Here is an 11,417-nt window from a genome sequence, read left to right on the forward strand (position 1 = left end):
CTGACAGCAAGCTCCGGGCGGGTCCACGCAAGTGCTGCAATGTTGTATGCCTGGTACGCCGCCCTGGTTTTTCCCTGCAGAGTTGCGACCTGATCACCTGAAGACCATATGCTGTCAGCTCTCAAAATTGAAAGACTAGCTCCAATGATAGGGCATACCTGTCTTATCCCCCCCGAGGATATGTTCACAATGAGTGAGTTCATGAAGAAGTGTACCGGCAGCAGCTGTAAATTTCATGTCATCCAAGGTCTTGCCATTCAGAGCGGACATCTCATTAGCGTATTGAGAAAGCTTGTTCGCTGTATTAGTTCTTTTGAATGTACTTGGACAGATAGTTATCTCGTCCTTTAATGTGACATCGTTCTTGAGAGTCCATCCGTGGACACCTTCATTTTCATGGCATAGTTTCGCAGTAGCCGATACTCGCAATCCCGTGGATGCCTCACCCTCGGGCCGCGTGTCCTTATACACACCTGTGGATTATTTGATTTTAGCTATTATCACCCGTATTCAAGGTCAACATGCTAAGTAAAACCCACGCTTTGTTTGGTCACTTTCCTCGGGCTGGTAAACCAAGAAGTGGTCGCTGCAGTGAATCGTGACTGTGAGTGTTGACTCCGTTAAGGCTTGGTGGATTCTTTTGTAAATTGCTATCAGACATGATCAATTAGTGTATCTATTCCCTTCCCCAACACTATTAAGTCATTATATTCACGTCGGATTATTGGAGATAAGAATGGATTGATACTAACAGGATAACAGCGTCATCCGTTGCGCTATCGTCGTCCATGAACTCAATTGTTGTTCGGTCCGTGCTGTCGTAGCAGGATTGAATTTGATCCACCCTATAAACTTTTGGAACGTGTTTAAAAGTCTCCTATTTTCAGAATAACGAGTTCCCCAATCTTGAGGCTGCTCTTTCTCCCTAATGACGTTTCGTATTATCCTGAGTTGTTGCTGTGCCTGGACCAACTATCCGGACTGTTAGCTGCACCGCTTACAAAGTTTCTATGACTGTGTCCACGAGGAACCCATTGAGCAAAAATATTCACTTACCACAAGCTTGATTTCATCAAGTTCCTCCTTGATATATCTTTGTTGAGCGTCGTCACATGTTGAAGAGAATGTTACTCCGGGGTAGTCCAAGGCCCTCTTAGAGAGATGCCTGTGCGGGATGCCGGAATCATTGGCTTTCAGGGCATATTCTGCAAGGTCAGGGGGGATTTCAAAAGGAAAGGCAGTTGTATAAGGCAAAAGGAGTGTCCACAGGAATAGTTGGATTCCCACTGTCCAGTTAAAGAAAGACTGAAAATGAATGTGGGCCTTCATTATGAGGATAAAAGAGAGTGAATGAAGAGATGGCCAGTGGTGAAAAGAGCGATATCAAAAGTAGAGATGAAATAGAGACAGATTGAATTACTTAAACAGTGTTGATAGATTGACTGCCTTCGTGGATGGTCTCGATGCGATATCTATTCTTACACCCATTACATGACCAAACACGTCTTGTATCGCACTCAGTGCCAAATAAATGGCTCGTATTAGTTCTGACCCACGCTGGGTGGACATGGGTGTAGGTAGCATTCGATTCTTTCCCAAGCCCATGTCCCAACGGGACATCTCTAAGAAGCGATGCATCCTTGGACTGTAATTGACATGGTCAAATGCGAGGCTAGCCATACATTGGAGCCTATCGGGGGCCATATTAAACCACTACTACGGAATAATCTATCCATTTGGATATTGTGCGCAGAGAATAATCTTCTTGCAAATGCTATGGCACCATCTCATATCCAATAGTCCTCTTCGGCCACCTTACTCCACGGCGCTATTGCATATCCCTAAACAAAAATATGTCTCATCTCGGAACGGAGCTAAGTCATTTCCAGGGGAAACAATCTATGTGCTCTCCTGAGTGACAAGCTAAAGGATGAAAGCCGGAATAACGGTTCAATGGCTGTGTAAACTTCCCGAGCGTCTTGAAGTGAGATCCTTGTCTGAATACTATACCTCTCCAACATAGGCTAGCTGTCCTGGGGCGAGACCGTGAGTCTAAACACTATGTAACCTCATAAAATTGGCTCTAACTAATTTCGTCAAGCATTACAGTAATGCAAGGCCCAGGTGGTGTTGATTTCTTGGTGTCTGCGTCGGTGTAGATCTAGTTCGTGCACTAAAATATGCAACATCGGCCCACACGCTTGGTCCAACGGAATTGTCTGAGACCACAGGACCATGTGGGGGTATACAATTGAAGCATAGTATTGTTTGGCTTTTTCTTTGTCGCCCCCTTTACAGCTAATTTGATTATGTAGTTAGGCAGGAGATATAGCAGGGACGTAGATTTGCAGACTTAGAGTTAGCGAGCAGGATCTGACTAATGTACGACGGTGGTCCCTGACAATAGATAACAAATGTATAAGAACCCTGAGCAAAGCCCAAACCGGTCATATTCACCATCTGTTGTACTTGGGTTTCATTAAACGTTCCATAGTCATGAAATATCCGACAATAACAGCATGGTTGCTGTTCAGCGGCTCATGCATGGTTCCCTCTGCCGAAGCCGGAATGGGAACCTGCTCTGAGACCGAGAAATGTGAAACAGGATGCTGCTCAAAGGAAGGATTCTGTGGCTTTGGTCCTAGCTTTTGTAGCAAGGATGTCTGTATCTCAACATGCGATGCGATAGCTGAGTGCGGTAGTAAGTACTTTTATGACAGGGCTTACGCCAGTGATTAACCAATATCTAGAATACGCAAAAGTTCCTGGCACAGAGTGTCCATTGAATGTGTGCTGTTCTGAATATGGGTATGCATAGTGGGCTACGTTCTATGATCGCTTGCTAAGTATAGGTAGATTCTGTGGCACCACAGACGAGTTCTGTGGAAAAGGATGTCAGAGTGGGTGCGATCCAGTCAATCGGCCGTATGTCCCTAGACTTGTAATAACTACGTCCGGTTAGCCGCTAATGACACCATATATCAGGTCTTGCTCAGGAACATCAAGTGAAGCGATGTACATTGGCTACTATGAGGGATGGAACCCTGATCGGCCGTGCGACGTCGTGCTGCCGGAGAATATCAATGTTAACCCCTGGACTGTGCGTTGCCTCTGGCTCAGTGAGTATCTGTATAGAGCAGTAGCAGTGCTAATAATGTGTGTCAGCATTTGTATTACTCATTCGCAGGAATTGATCCGTCCGATTTTACAATCACCACTACTAATGCCAATGACAAGACACACTGGTCCAAGTTCACCGCATTAAAGAAGAAGAAGCCTTCACTAAAGACGTATATCTCGGTAGGAGGCTGGGACGTTGGAGGCAAAGTCTTCTCTGATATGGTGCGGTTTCCTGGTACACGAAAGGCGTTTATTGACTCGGCTATCTCCATGATGACTGAGTATGGCTTTGATGGGATTGATATTGACTGGGAGTACCCTGCTGCTGAGGATCGTGGTATGCTATCTTCTTGCGCTGAGCGTGTATAACAATACGCATGCCCTAGTAGCACGTCCCAATCAGATGCTAATTACAAGCAGGTGGCGCTCCAAGGGACACTGCAAACTTGGTGAAATTCCTTTCTGAGCTCAGAAACGCAGTGGGAACCAAATTTGGTCTCACAGTTACATTACCATCTTCGTACTGTCAGTTGGAGTCAATTTATGAATTCATGGATGTTTCAGTTAAGACTGGTACTGACTATGGGACAGGGTACCTGAAGGGCTTCAACATCGCCGATATGGCCAAATATATCGATCATTTCAACTTCATGTCCTATGATATCCACGGAACCTGGGACGGCCGCACCAGTAAATGGACGAGCTCTGTTGTTAACCCCCACACAAACCTGACCGGTATGTTCATAATGCAATGTTGAGTCCCATCTCCTCCCTTCCAAGTGGCAATGGAATTAAGACCCGACAGAAATATCCGCTGGCCTTGATCTTCTGTGGCGCAATGGGGTTGAACCCAGCAAGGTTCTGCTCGGTTTGGGGTTTTATGGGCGCTCCTTCAAACTGGCCGATTCCACCTGCAACACTCCTGGTTGTGACTTCTACACCGAGAACCATAGCACCGGAGGCGCGGTTGCTGGCGAATGCACTGGAACCAGTGGCTTTCTATCAGACTATGAGATCAATCGAATTATCAGTGACTATTCAGTTGATGTCCACTATGATGAGGCTGCAGCTGTCAATTGGATGACCTGGAGTGGAGATCAGTGGTATGTGCACTCAGAACTTTCATTCATCCCCTGATATTCCATTCCTATTGGCACCCTGATGACTGACTGCCATGGTATCTAGGGTTTCCTTTGATAACGGTCATACGCTCAAACAGAAGGCTGACTTTGCCAATGGTAAATGCCTGGGTGGGCTCTTCAGTTGGGCTCTCGACCTTGGTGGCCCTGGCTCTATGAAAAACCCCAACGGGATGACGGCAGATGATACTAGTATGGACGGGGCGAGTGCTGAGGGAGGCAGTGATGGAACTGGTCTTCTGTACGCGGGGCAGGAGATTTTCGGTGATTCACCCACCGTGACTGCCATTGCCCCTGTCAGCATCATTTTCCCTAAGTCTGTTATGAGCACCCCGACAACTATTGACTTTGGAGCCGGTTATCCAACCTCCTTGGAGGTGGCATGGCGGACCACCAAAACAGTCACTGTTGACGGTATCGCGACTGTCACTTCGACAGTTACGCGGTATATAATGCCGACGACTATTCCACTACCGCCTATTACCACAAACACTGTCAACTACTATAACTGGAACATTAGTGATATTGTCACTGTCAGCAGGGGGCTCCTTATTCCAAGTTTTGAGATTCCACCGGTTGTAGTGACCAATCATCCAAACCCGCTGAACGAGACAGGCGTCACTCACTCACCCCTTGCAACTCGCACAGTTAGTATTCCTCCATGGCCGTGGACTACTGATGGGACCCAGTATCCTACAGTTACTTTTACTCAAGGTCATCCTCCTGGTCCAACTTGCACCGCCAATTGCGGCCATAAATGTTACAGCTTTTGCAATGGACCCTGTCTAACTGACTGTGGCGTGGGGAGCACATCCAGCTTCGTTGACCCAGAGGATCCCGATGCTCCTTCGGTCAGCAAATGCTCAGGCCCTGGTTGTTTGAATGGAAAGTGCACTGATCGTGGGCTCTGTATTGAGAGAGGCTGTACTGGCAAGGACTGCAAGAACCGGATTTGTGTTGGAGATGAATGTATTCCCACGGCCTGTGCGGGCCCTGACTGTGATAGTGGGCACTGTAATGGTGATAAATGCCAGGACCACGGTTGCATTGGTAAGGATTGCGATGGTAAGGGTGGCAAAAGCGACAACGACAACGACGACAACAATGATGACGACGACGACAACCATGGCGGCGGTGGAAGAAGCTCAGGCCGGTGTTTTGGGCCTTCCTGCCTCTCTTGGGGCTGTATAGGTAGCCAATGCTCCCACACCGACTTTACCTGCAAAGGCCCCCAGTGTCGCGTTGTAACATGTTCCGGTCCCGGCTGCAGTAATGGTGTCTGCACGGGAAAGGGCTGCAAGACTGAAGACTCCGATTGCGAGCACCAAGAGGCAGATAGCTGTACAGCATACATAACCAGTCTGCTGGTTACACCTGTCTCGACCTATTCAACCACTACAGTGACTAGCCGCTGTGAAACAATCACGGCTTGCGCGGCTAGACCGACGACGGTGACCAGCACTATCGACAAGAATGGTTTGAATGAAGGCACTATTTCCAATATTGATTACGCCATGAGTGATGATCCATCGCTCGCAAGCTATCTTGATGAGCAATTGAGCAGCTTCTTCGACTCAGCGTTTGCCACCGCCACAACCACTACCAGCACTACGAGCACGGCCGAAACTACAACCTCTTCAACGAAGACGACCTCTACAACACCTACACCATCTGAAACAGGCTTCGAATGCGGAGGCTCCCGTATGTGTAAAACCTTTCCCAAGATTCACGCCTTCTGCGATATGGCCAAGAGCTTCCTGAAAGACAACACAGTATACGGGTAGGTCCTTCACTTCAATCCGTTAAACGGGAGATACTGAGATTGTGAGCAGCAACACGAAAAAAGGCATGGACTCTGGGGCCTGTTATACGGACGGTAAGAATGCTGGTTACGGTTGTGGTGTCTTCGTTGAAGGCAAAAATTGCCAAATGACCGGGGCTGAATTGGCTGCGTGAGTTCATCTCGTTTCACTGTCTATATTAGCCTGACTGACTTCTCTGTAGTACCTACGATCATATTTATCAAAAGACTGGCGGAGGCTGCACAAAGTGCGGCCGTGCATATTTATCAAATGGATGCGAGGTGCATGCCGACTATGTCAGTAAATGCCATAATACAAATGGCGTTCTGGTGCCATATCCAGGGAATGACTCTGATGTCATGACGGCTTCATCCTCGACCGCCCAAACACTGACATTGGAGGGCTGAAGGCTTGGTGTTATTACTAAACTCATTGTATAAATAGGACTGCAGCATTAACATATCTAGAAGCACAGTGGAGCCAGACCTCCTAGTCTACGTGTCACTGCGCTATGTGCGTATTCGCTGTATATCTCGTGTAAAATGGCTGGACAAAATACATCAGTGGATATTTGTATGAGGTCTAGCGTATAACTATAGTTTATACTACTAATTACTTTTGGTTAGTTCAGTAGCTCTTAAGCCGTTAGTTCTGATAGCAGTGACTAGTATAAAGTCCTGGGTAGGTAGCCACTTCTCTTTGAATCCCCTTCTTCTCCCACCTGCAGCCAAAGCTTTCAAAAATGATCCCCTATCCTTTGCTCTTTCTAGCTTTCCTACACCTAAGGATAGTGCTAGGTGCGCTATCCCTCGATGAACTCGCCCCCAAAATCAACCATCTTCGGTCCCAACGTCGCTCAAAACCTCTCCATGAAGTGGAGCTAGTCTCCCCCTCTCGTCTCAAGCTTCTAAACACCTTGGAGCCCGAAAGACGGAGAACATACAGCTTGAACTGGGCCGGCGCGGTACTCCACAACCCAGCCCCAAGCGCAGCATACACCTACGTCTCGGCAACTATAACTGTCCCAACTCCAACTCCAAGCCCAAGCGACAGCACTACCTACCAGGCTGCTTCTGCTTGGGTCGGCATTGACGGCGTCACCTCCACGAATGCAATCCTACAGACCGGCTTTGACCTGTACGTCATAGAGGGAAACCCACTCATTGATGCGTGGTACGAATGGTATCCAGGTTTTGCCCGATACTATGCGGATTTCACCGTGAATCCAGGGGATGTAATTGTGGCTTCTGTCAATGTAACTGCGCCGGATGAGGGAGTGTGTCTGATCCAAAATCAGAGCACCGGGGAGACAGTGTCAGAGACAGTCTATGCGCCAGATAGCTCGGCGACAGTGGTTGGGTGGGATGCGGAGTGGGTGGTAGAGAACTTTGATTCGGACGGGCGCCCGCGCCGCTTGTGTCGTTCGATCCGGTTCATTTTGAGAATTGCGCTGCTTATGCTGGTGGTGTTGGGCATGGATTGGAAAATGCCACGGTTTATGAATTGGTCAAAAATAATGTGGTTGTGGCTGGTGTCAAGGTTGTGCAGGACGACATGGTTATTACGCGCTTTGGGGTCTGATTGTCAAACAATCAATCGGGCTCCTTATTAACTTGCAACTTTGCCTCGTTTTCGAGTATGCTCCCCGAAATTGCAGAAAATATAAGTGATATACAAAGGAGGGATGTGTTGGTCCTATTCGCTTACACTCGTAGCAAATGCCCACCAATACATCAGCATGCTTTCTATGATATGTGTCACAGATTCTAGGGTGAGATGGTCTGATATAGAGATAACTTAGCTGCCTGTAACAGCGGTGATCTATATAGATGTGCTGTCACACCTAGTATATCATAGCCCCATAGCCAGCGCGACTAGCATCTAGGTCGACATGTACTTATAGAGCAGGATGAAAGTAAATTAAAATAGGTATATCGGTAGAGCTATACGCTATTTCTATGTAGGCTTTATATCGGAGCTTACCGTAAAATCCTGATAATACTATTTTGAATCATTAAACAGTTTCTGTAGTTTATATATAATTGATTTATGATGAGAGACATTCTAAGGATTCGTTATATATTCTTGACGTTGGAAAATAGTGCGCTTCGCCGCTCCGCCTGTCTTGGCCCTGTGGTCCTTGATCTGCTGGCCTGAGGCCTCCCCGTATTGTCTCACCTCCACCTAGGCCAATATTACTAACCCAGTACGGCGTAACTATAATTAGTTAGTTACTTTTGGAACACACCTCCGTATAGCTTCTCTAGAAAAGTAAATATTGTAAGAAAGATATTATTAGGACATGCAACAAAACGCTTCAGGTATACTAGTAATGGGCCTGTGCCCTATTACCTGAATTACTGTTGAGGTCCATAGTGGTTAGTATTCCGGCTTTGTCCGAATGTTCTCTTTGGTGGGCGGTAGGAGAAGCTCACTAATTAAGGTGGCGGTGTGCATTTTAACCAAGATTTGATCCACAATTAGTAACCACACTTTTTTTACTCCATTGCCTGATCCGGATATCCACCCAGCATAGCACTGTACGATGGGATGGGGGAAGATGCAACTCAATTTTCCAAATTTCTGTATTGGTCTCTGCAAGGGCCTAGATACTGATCCTTCACCCCATCCGTTATCAGCCAGATCCAGACCACCCGCTTAATGTGAAACATATGTTGCGGTTGATCTATTATTGGAAGAAGTAGCCTGGAACTTGTAAGACACCCGGCTTATTATGGGTGCTGTGAATTTCATCCGACCCATTCCAGAAGCTTGCGAGTCCCACTCAAATCTAGATGCCTTTATACCATTCACCCAATGGTTTCCGCCTAAGCGAAGCCAGTCCAAAGTCCTCAGCCTTGTCTTCGACTTGATGATAGAGCTCAGCCATCATCTGGTTGACTCGATTCTGAAATTGCACAGATGCTCCCATGACATGCTGGTTTGGCTCTCGTCCCTATGCGACCAGTCAATGAGAGAACGAGAGCCCAAAGGGCTATGAAAGACGACTTACGTTACCGGCGGGTTCCAAGCGACCGCCATGTGGATCCACCACATTGTCTTTTCCTCCATGCTCCTTTGAACTCGTAGACACCATCGAGTCTGGATCTATAGCAGGCGCCCTTTCGCATTGACTGTTAACAAGACCTTGCAGCGCTGCATCAGCTTCGCGGTATAACATAGCGCCAATTCGGTCCATCTCTTCTTGAGTAAACATCAAAGCGTTAGGTTCTGCCACGCCGTCCTCGATCTGAAACCAAAGAAACGAAGCGATTATCAGTCTCTGTGGGAATTCTCTCTATCGATTGCACATACCTGTGTGGCGAGCAGTGGAGGTTCAAATGCGGAACCATTGTCGGGTATGCCTTTGCGACTGTGTGTGTATGACGCGTCATGCTGATCACGTTCGATGCTGCTGGCGGGCCAATTGCTTTCCTTATCCATATCATATTCATTGCCTTCTTTGTTTCTGCTAATAATTTCCGGAAGAGGTGTTGAGCTTCTTATACCATTTCTTGCCCCGATCCTCTCATTTGAAGTTATGTCTAAAGATGCCGTATCGCAAGCTTTATGCGGTAGCTCAGCTTCAGAAATTTGGGACTCGGTACCAGAGCCCTTGTTATGGTGGGCTATAAGTCCACCTTGTTCGCCATGCGATGGAGTAGACGTGTCGATCTTACTGCCTTCCGTTGTCTTGAGGGTCTTCCTTGTAGGCTCTGTCATTGGGCTTGTATGCAAATTAGCGTTCTCATCTAAACATATGGTGGTAAGGCAACTAGGAGACTGAGCTGAACTCTCGAATTGTCTGGGCGCTATCGTTTTCAATCTAAGCTCGAAGTCGGCGTCTGCACTTCTTGATTCAGACAATGTTGGGGCATGTCCTGTGTTGTCTATCAAGAACCTGATTAGCGCGTTCCAGTCACGCACGTCAGGAGGAGAGGTGCTCTTAAGTACCAGTTGTGTTCCTCTCTCCTAGGTCAGAGCTATTATCGACCAGAAGACTGCGTGCTGAGAAAACTGCAGAAAGGGTCACATCAGAGAGATTTGTTTCCTGTGAGTAACAACACAGGGAGTGTTCTGAAGAAGTGTGATTCCCAGAGGCCACAAAGAACTGCTTCACCCTTTCCCATGTTGTGTTGATGGAGTTTTCCCATTGCGATAGAGACTCTCTTGATAAGGCCGAGAACAGAGAGTGTGCTTTCAGTGAATGATAGAGTGGTTCGGCACAGCACGCCACTAATGGCTTGACAGGAGATTGCCAGTGAATGTCTTCTAACAATGACCCTAACCCAAGATAGCCAGTGTTAGCAAAGGATTGATAATCTGCGATTGAGCTTAGTGGGTCTGGTCTCTCCACAGCTGCACTAGTTAGTGACGAGGATCGGCTTTTATAGGTCATACGATCCCCTTGTGATCCTTCAGATGGAGATATGCTATGCGCCTCAGTGGATGGAGACACAGAAAAGAAACGGCGATTTCTTTGCCAATTTTGATGCAATGGCCTGTCGCTGAACAGTGAATGCAAATCTTGATCACAGCTGGACCCATCAGAGTATGCATATGGAGAAAAGCCATTTGAGTCTGTAGATGTACTCATGTTGTTCTCACTGTCGCTCTGATCTGTATCTTCCTCTTGTTGTTCAACAAACCTGGTATGCCGCAAGAGCAATCTTTCCAGACAGTCATGGACGTCGCTTTCCCCAAGCGTTATCCGGGTGGGTTTATATCGAATCATGATGTCTGATGATGCCGTGGATAGGATGTTCCGTTCATGAGAGCAGCCTTGTCAATTACTGATGAGAGGATGGTGTAGTTGGATATGGTAAACTATAAGGGACCCCTTCTATTTATTGATGCCGATGGGCTCAGGTAAGGAATAAATTGTTGCAAGTCACTGATATGGAAATTACAGGTGTTGAATCTTCAAGGAAAGTGCGATGGTGAATCGTATACAGTATGCTCCCAGTGTATACCTTACAAAGCATGATTAAGTGTTCTACTAGAAGCATTTTGTTCACGTCCCCGATCTAGGCAGAGTCTCGTATTTGTCTCCCCTAATGTTTTCGTATTTATCTTTTTTCGAGTCACGATGTCTCTCGTGTAGACTCCAACCATGGGATAGGTGTATATGTACGTAGTCGTGGAAGTGGACCTCGGGAGCTGTGGCTGTACCCTGTAGAGACGGTACATCAGTAGTTAGTTGGTGGGATGGTACTCGGTAATATTAGTATGAGTTTTATTTTATTTTATTAAAATAATAATATTATCAAAAGAACATGTGTTTATTCGACCAGGCAAATGATAAAAGCCGAGGCCAAGAGGGCCTGCGCAGGACCAATCCGAATTACAACAGAAA

General features: G+C 46.9%; 4 protein-coding genes across 4 annotated transcripts; 2 read left to right on the top strand and 2 right to left on the bottom strand.

The window, feature by feature from the left end:
* ANOM_011032 (uncharacterized protein) lies at positions 1-1,329 on the bottom strand (the record flags this gene model as incomplete). Its single annotated transcript, XM_015556288.1, has 4 exons — positions 1-97; positions 159-473; positions 753-972; positions 1,057-1,329. Coding segments are annotated over 4 exons (905 nt in total), but the record flags the coding sequence as incomplete, so codon positions are not given.
* Positions 1,330-2,496: 1,167 nt separating this feature from the next.
* On the top strand, positions 2,497-6,468 carry ANOM_011033 (bacteriodes thetaiotaomicron symbiotic chitinase; the record flags this gene model as incomplete). Its single annotated transcript, XM_015556289.1, has 11 exons — positions 2,497-2,701; positions 2,751-2,808; positions 2,857-2,925; positions 2,986-3,100; positions 3,166-3,457; positions 3,541-3,645; positions 3,712-3,855; positions 3,926-4,223; positions 4,306-6,039; positions 6,092-6,211; positions 6,264-6,468. 11 exons carry the CDS (start codon positions 2,497-2,499, stop codon positions 6,466-6,468), a joined length of 3,345 nt encoding a protein of 1,114 aa, XP_015401259.1.
* Positions 6,469-6,803: 335 nt separating this feature from the next.
* Positions 6,804-7,642, top strand: ANOM_011034 (peptidase A4 family protein; the record flags this gene model as incomplete). The annotated part of the gene is made up of 2 exons (XM_015556290.1): positions 6,804-7,439; positions 7,505-7,642. 2 exons carry the CDS (start codon positions 6,804-6,806, stop codon positions 7,640-7,642), a joined length of 774 nt encoding a protein of 257 aa, XP_015401260.1.
* A 1,210-nt stretch (positions 7,643-8,852) lies between these two features.
* Positions 8,853-10,796, bottom strand: ANOM_011035 (uncharacterized protein; the record flags this gene model as incomplete). Its single annotated transcript, XM_015556291.1, has 4 exons — positions 8,853-9,017; positions 9,075-9,311; positions 9,377-9,962; positions 10,711-10,796. 4 exons carry the CDS (start codon positions 10,794-10,796, stop codon positions 8,853-8,855), a joined length of 1,074 nt encoding a protein of 357 aa, XP_015401261.1.
* Positions 10,797-11,417: the final 621 nt, after the last annotated feature.

Source organism: Aspergillus nomiae (assembly GCF_001204775.2).
Source record: "Aspergillus nomiae NRRL 13137 chromosome Unknown contig00630, whole genome shotgun sequence".
Taxonomy (NCBI): Eukaryota; Fungi; Ascomycota; class Eurotiomycetes; order Eurotiales; family Aspergillaceae; genus Aspergillus; species Aspergillus nomiae.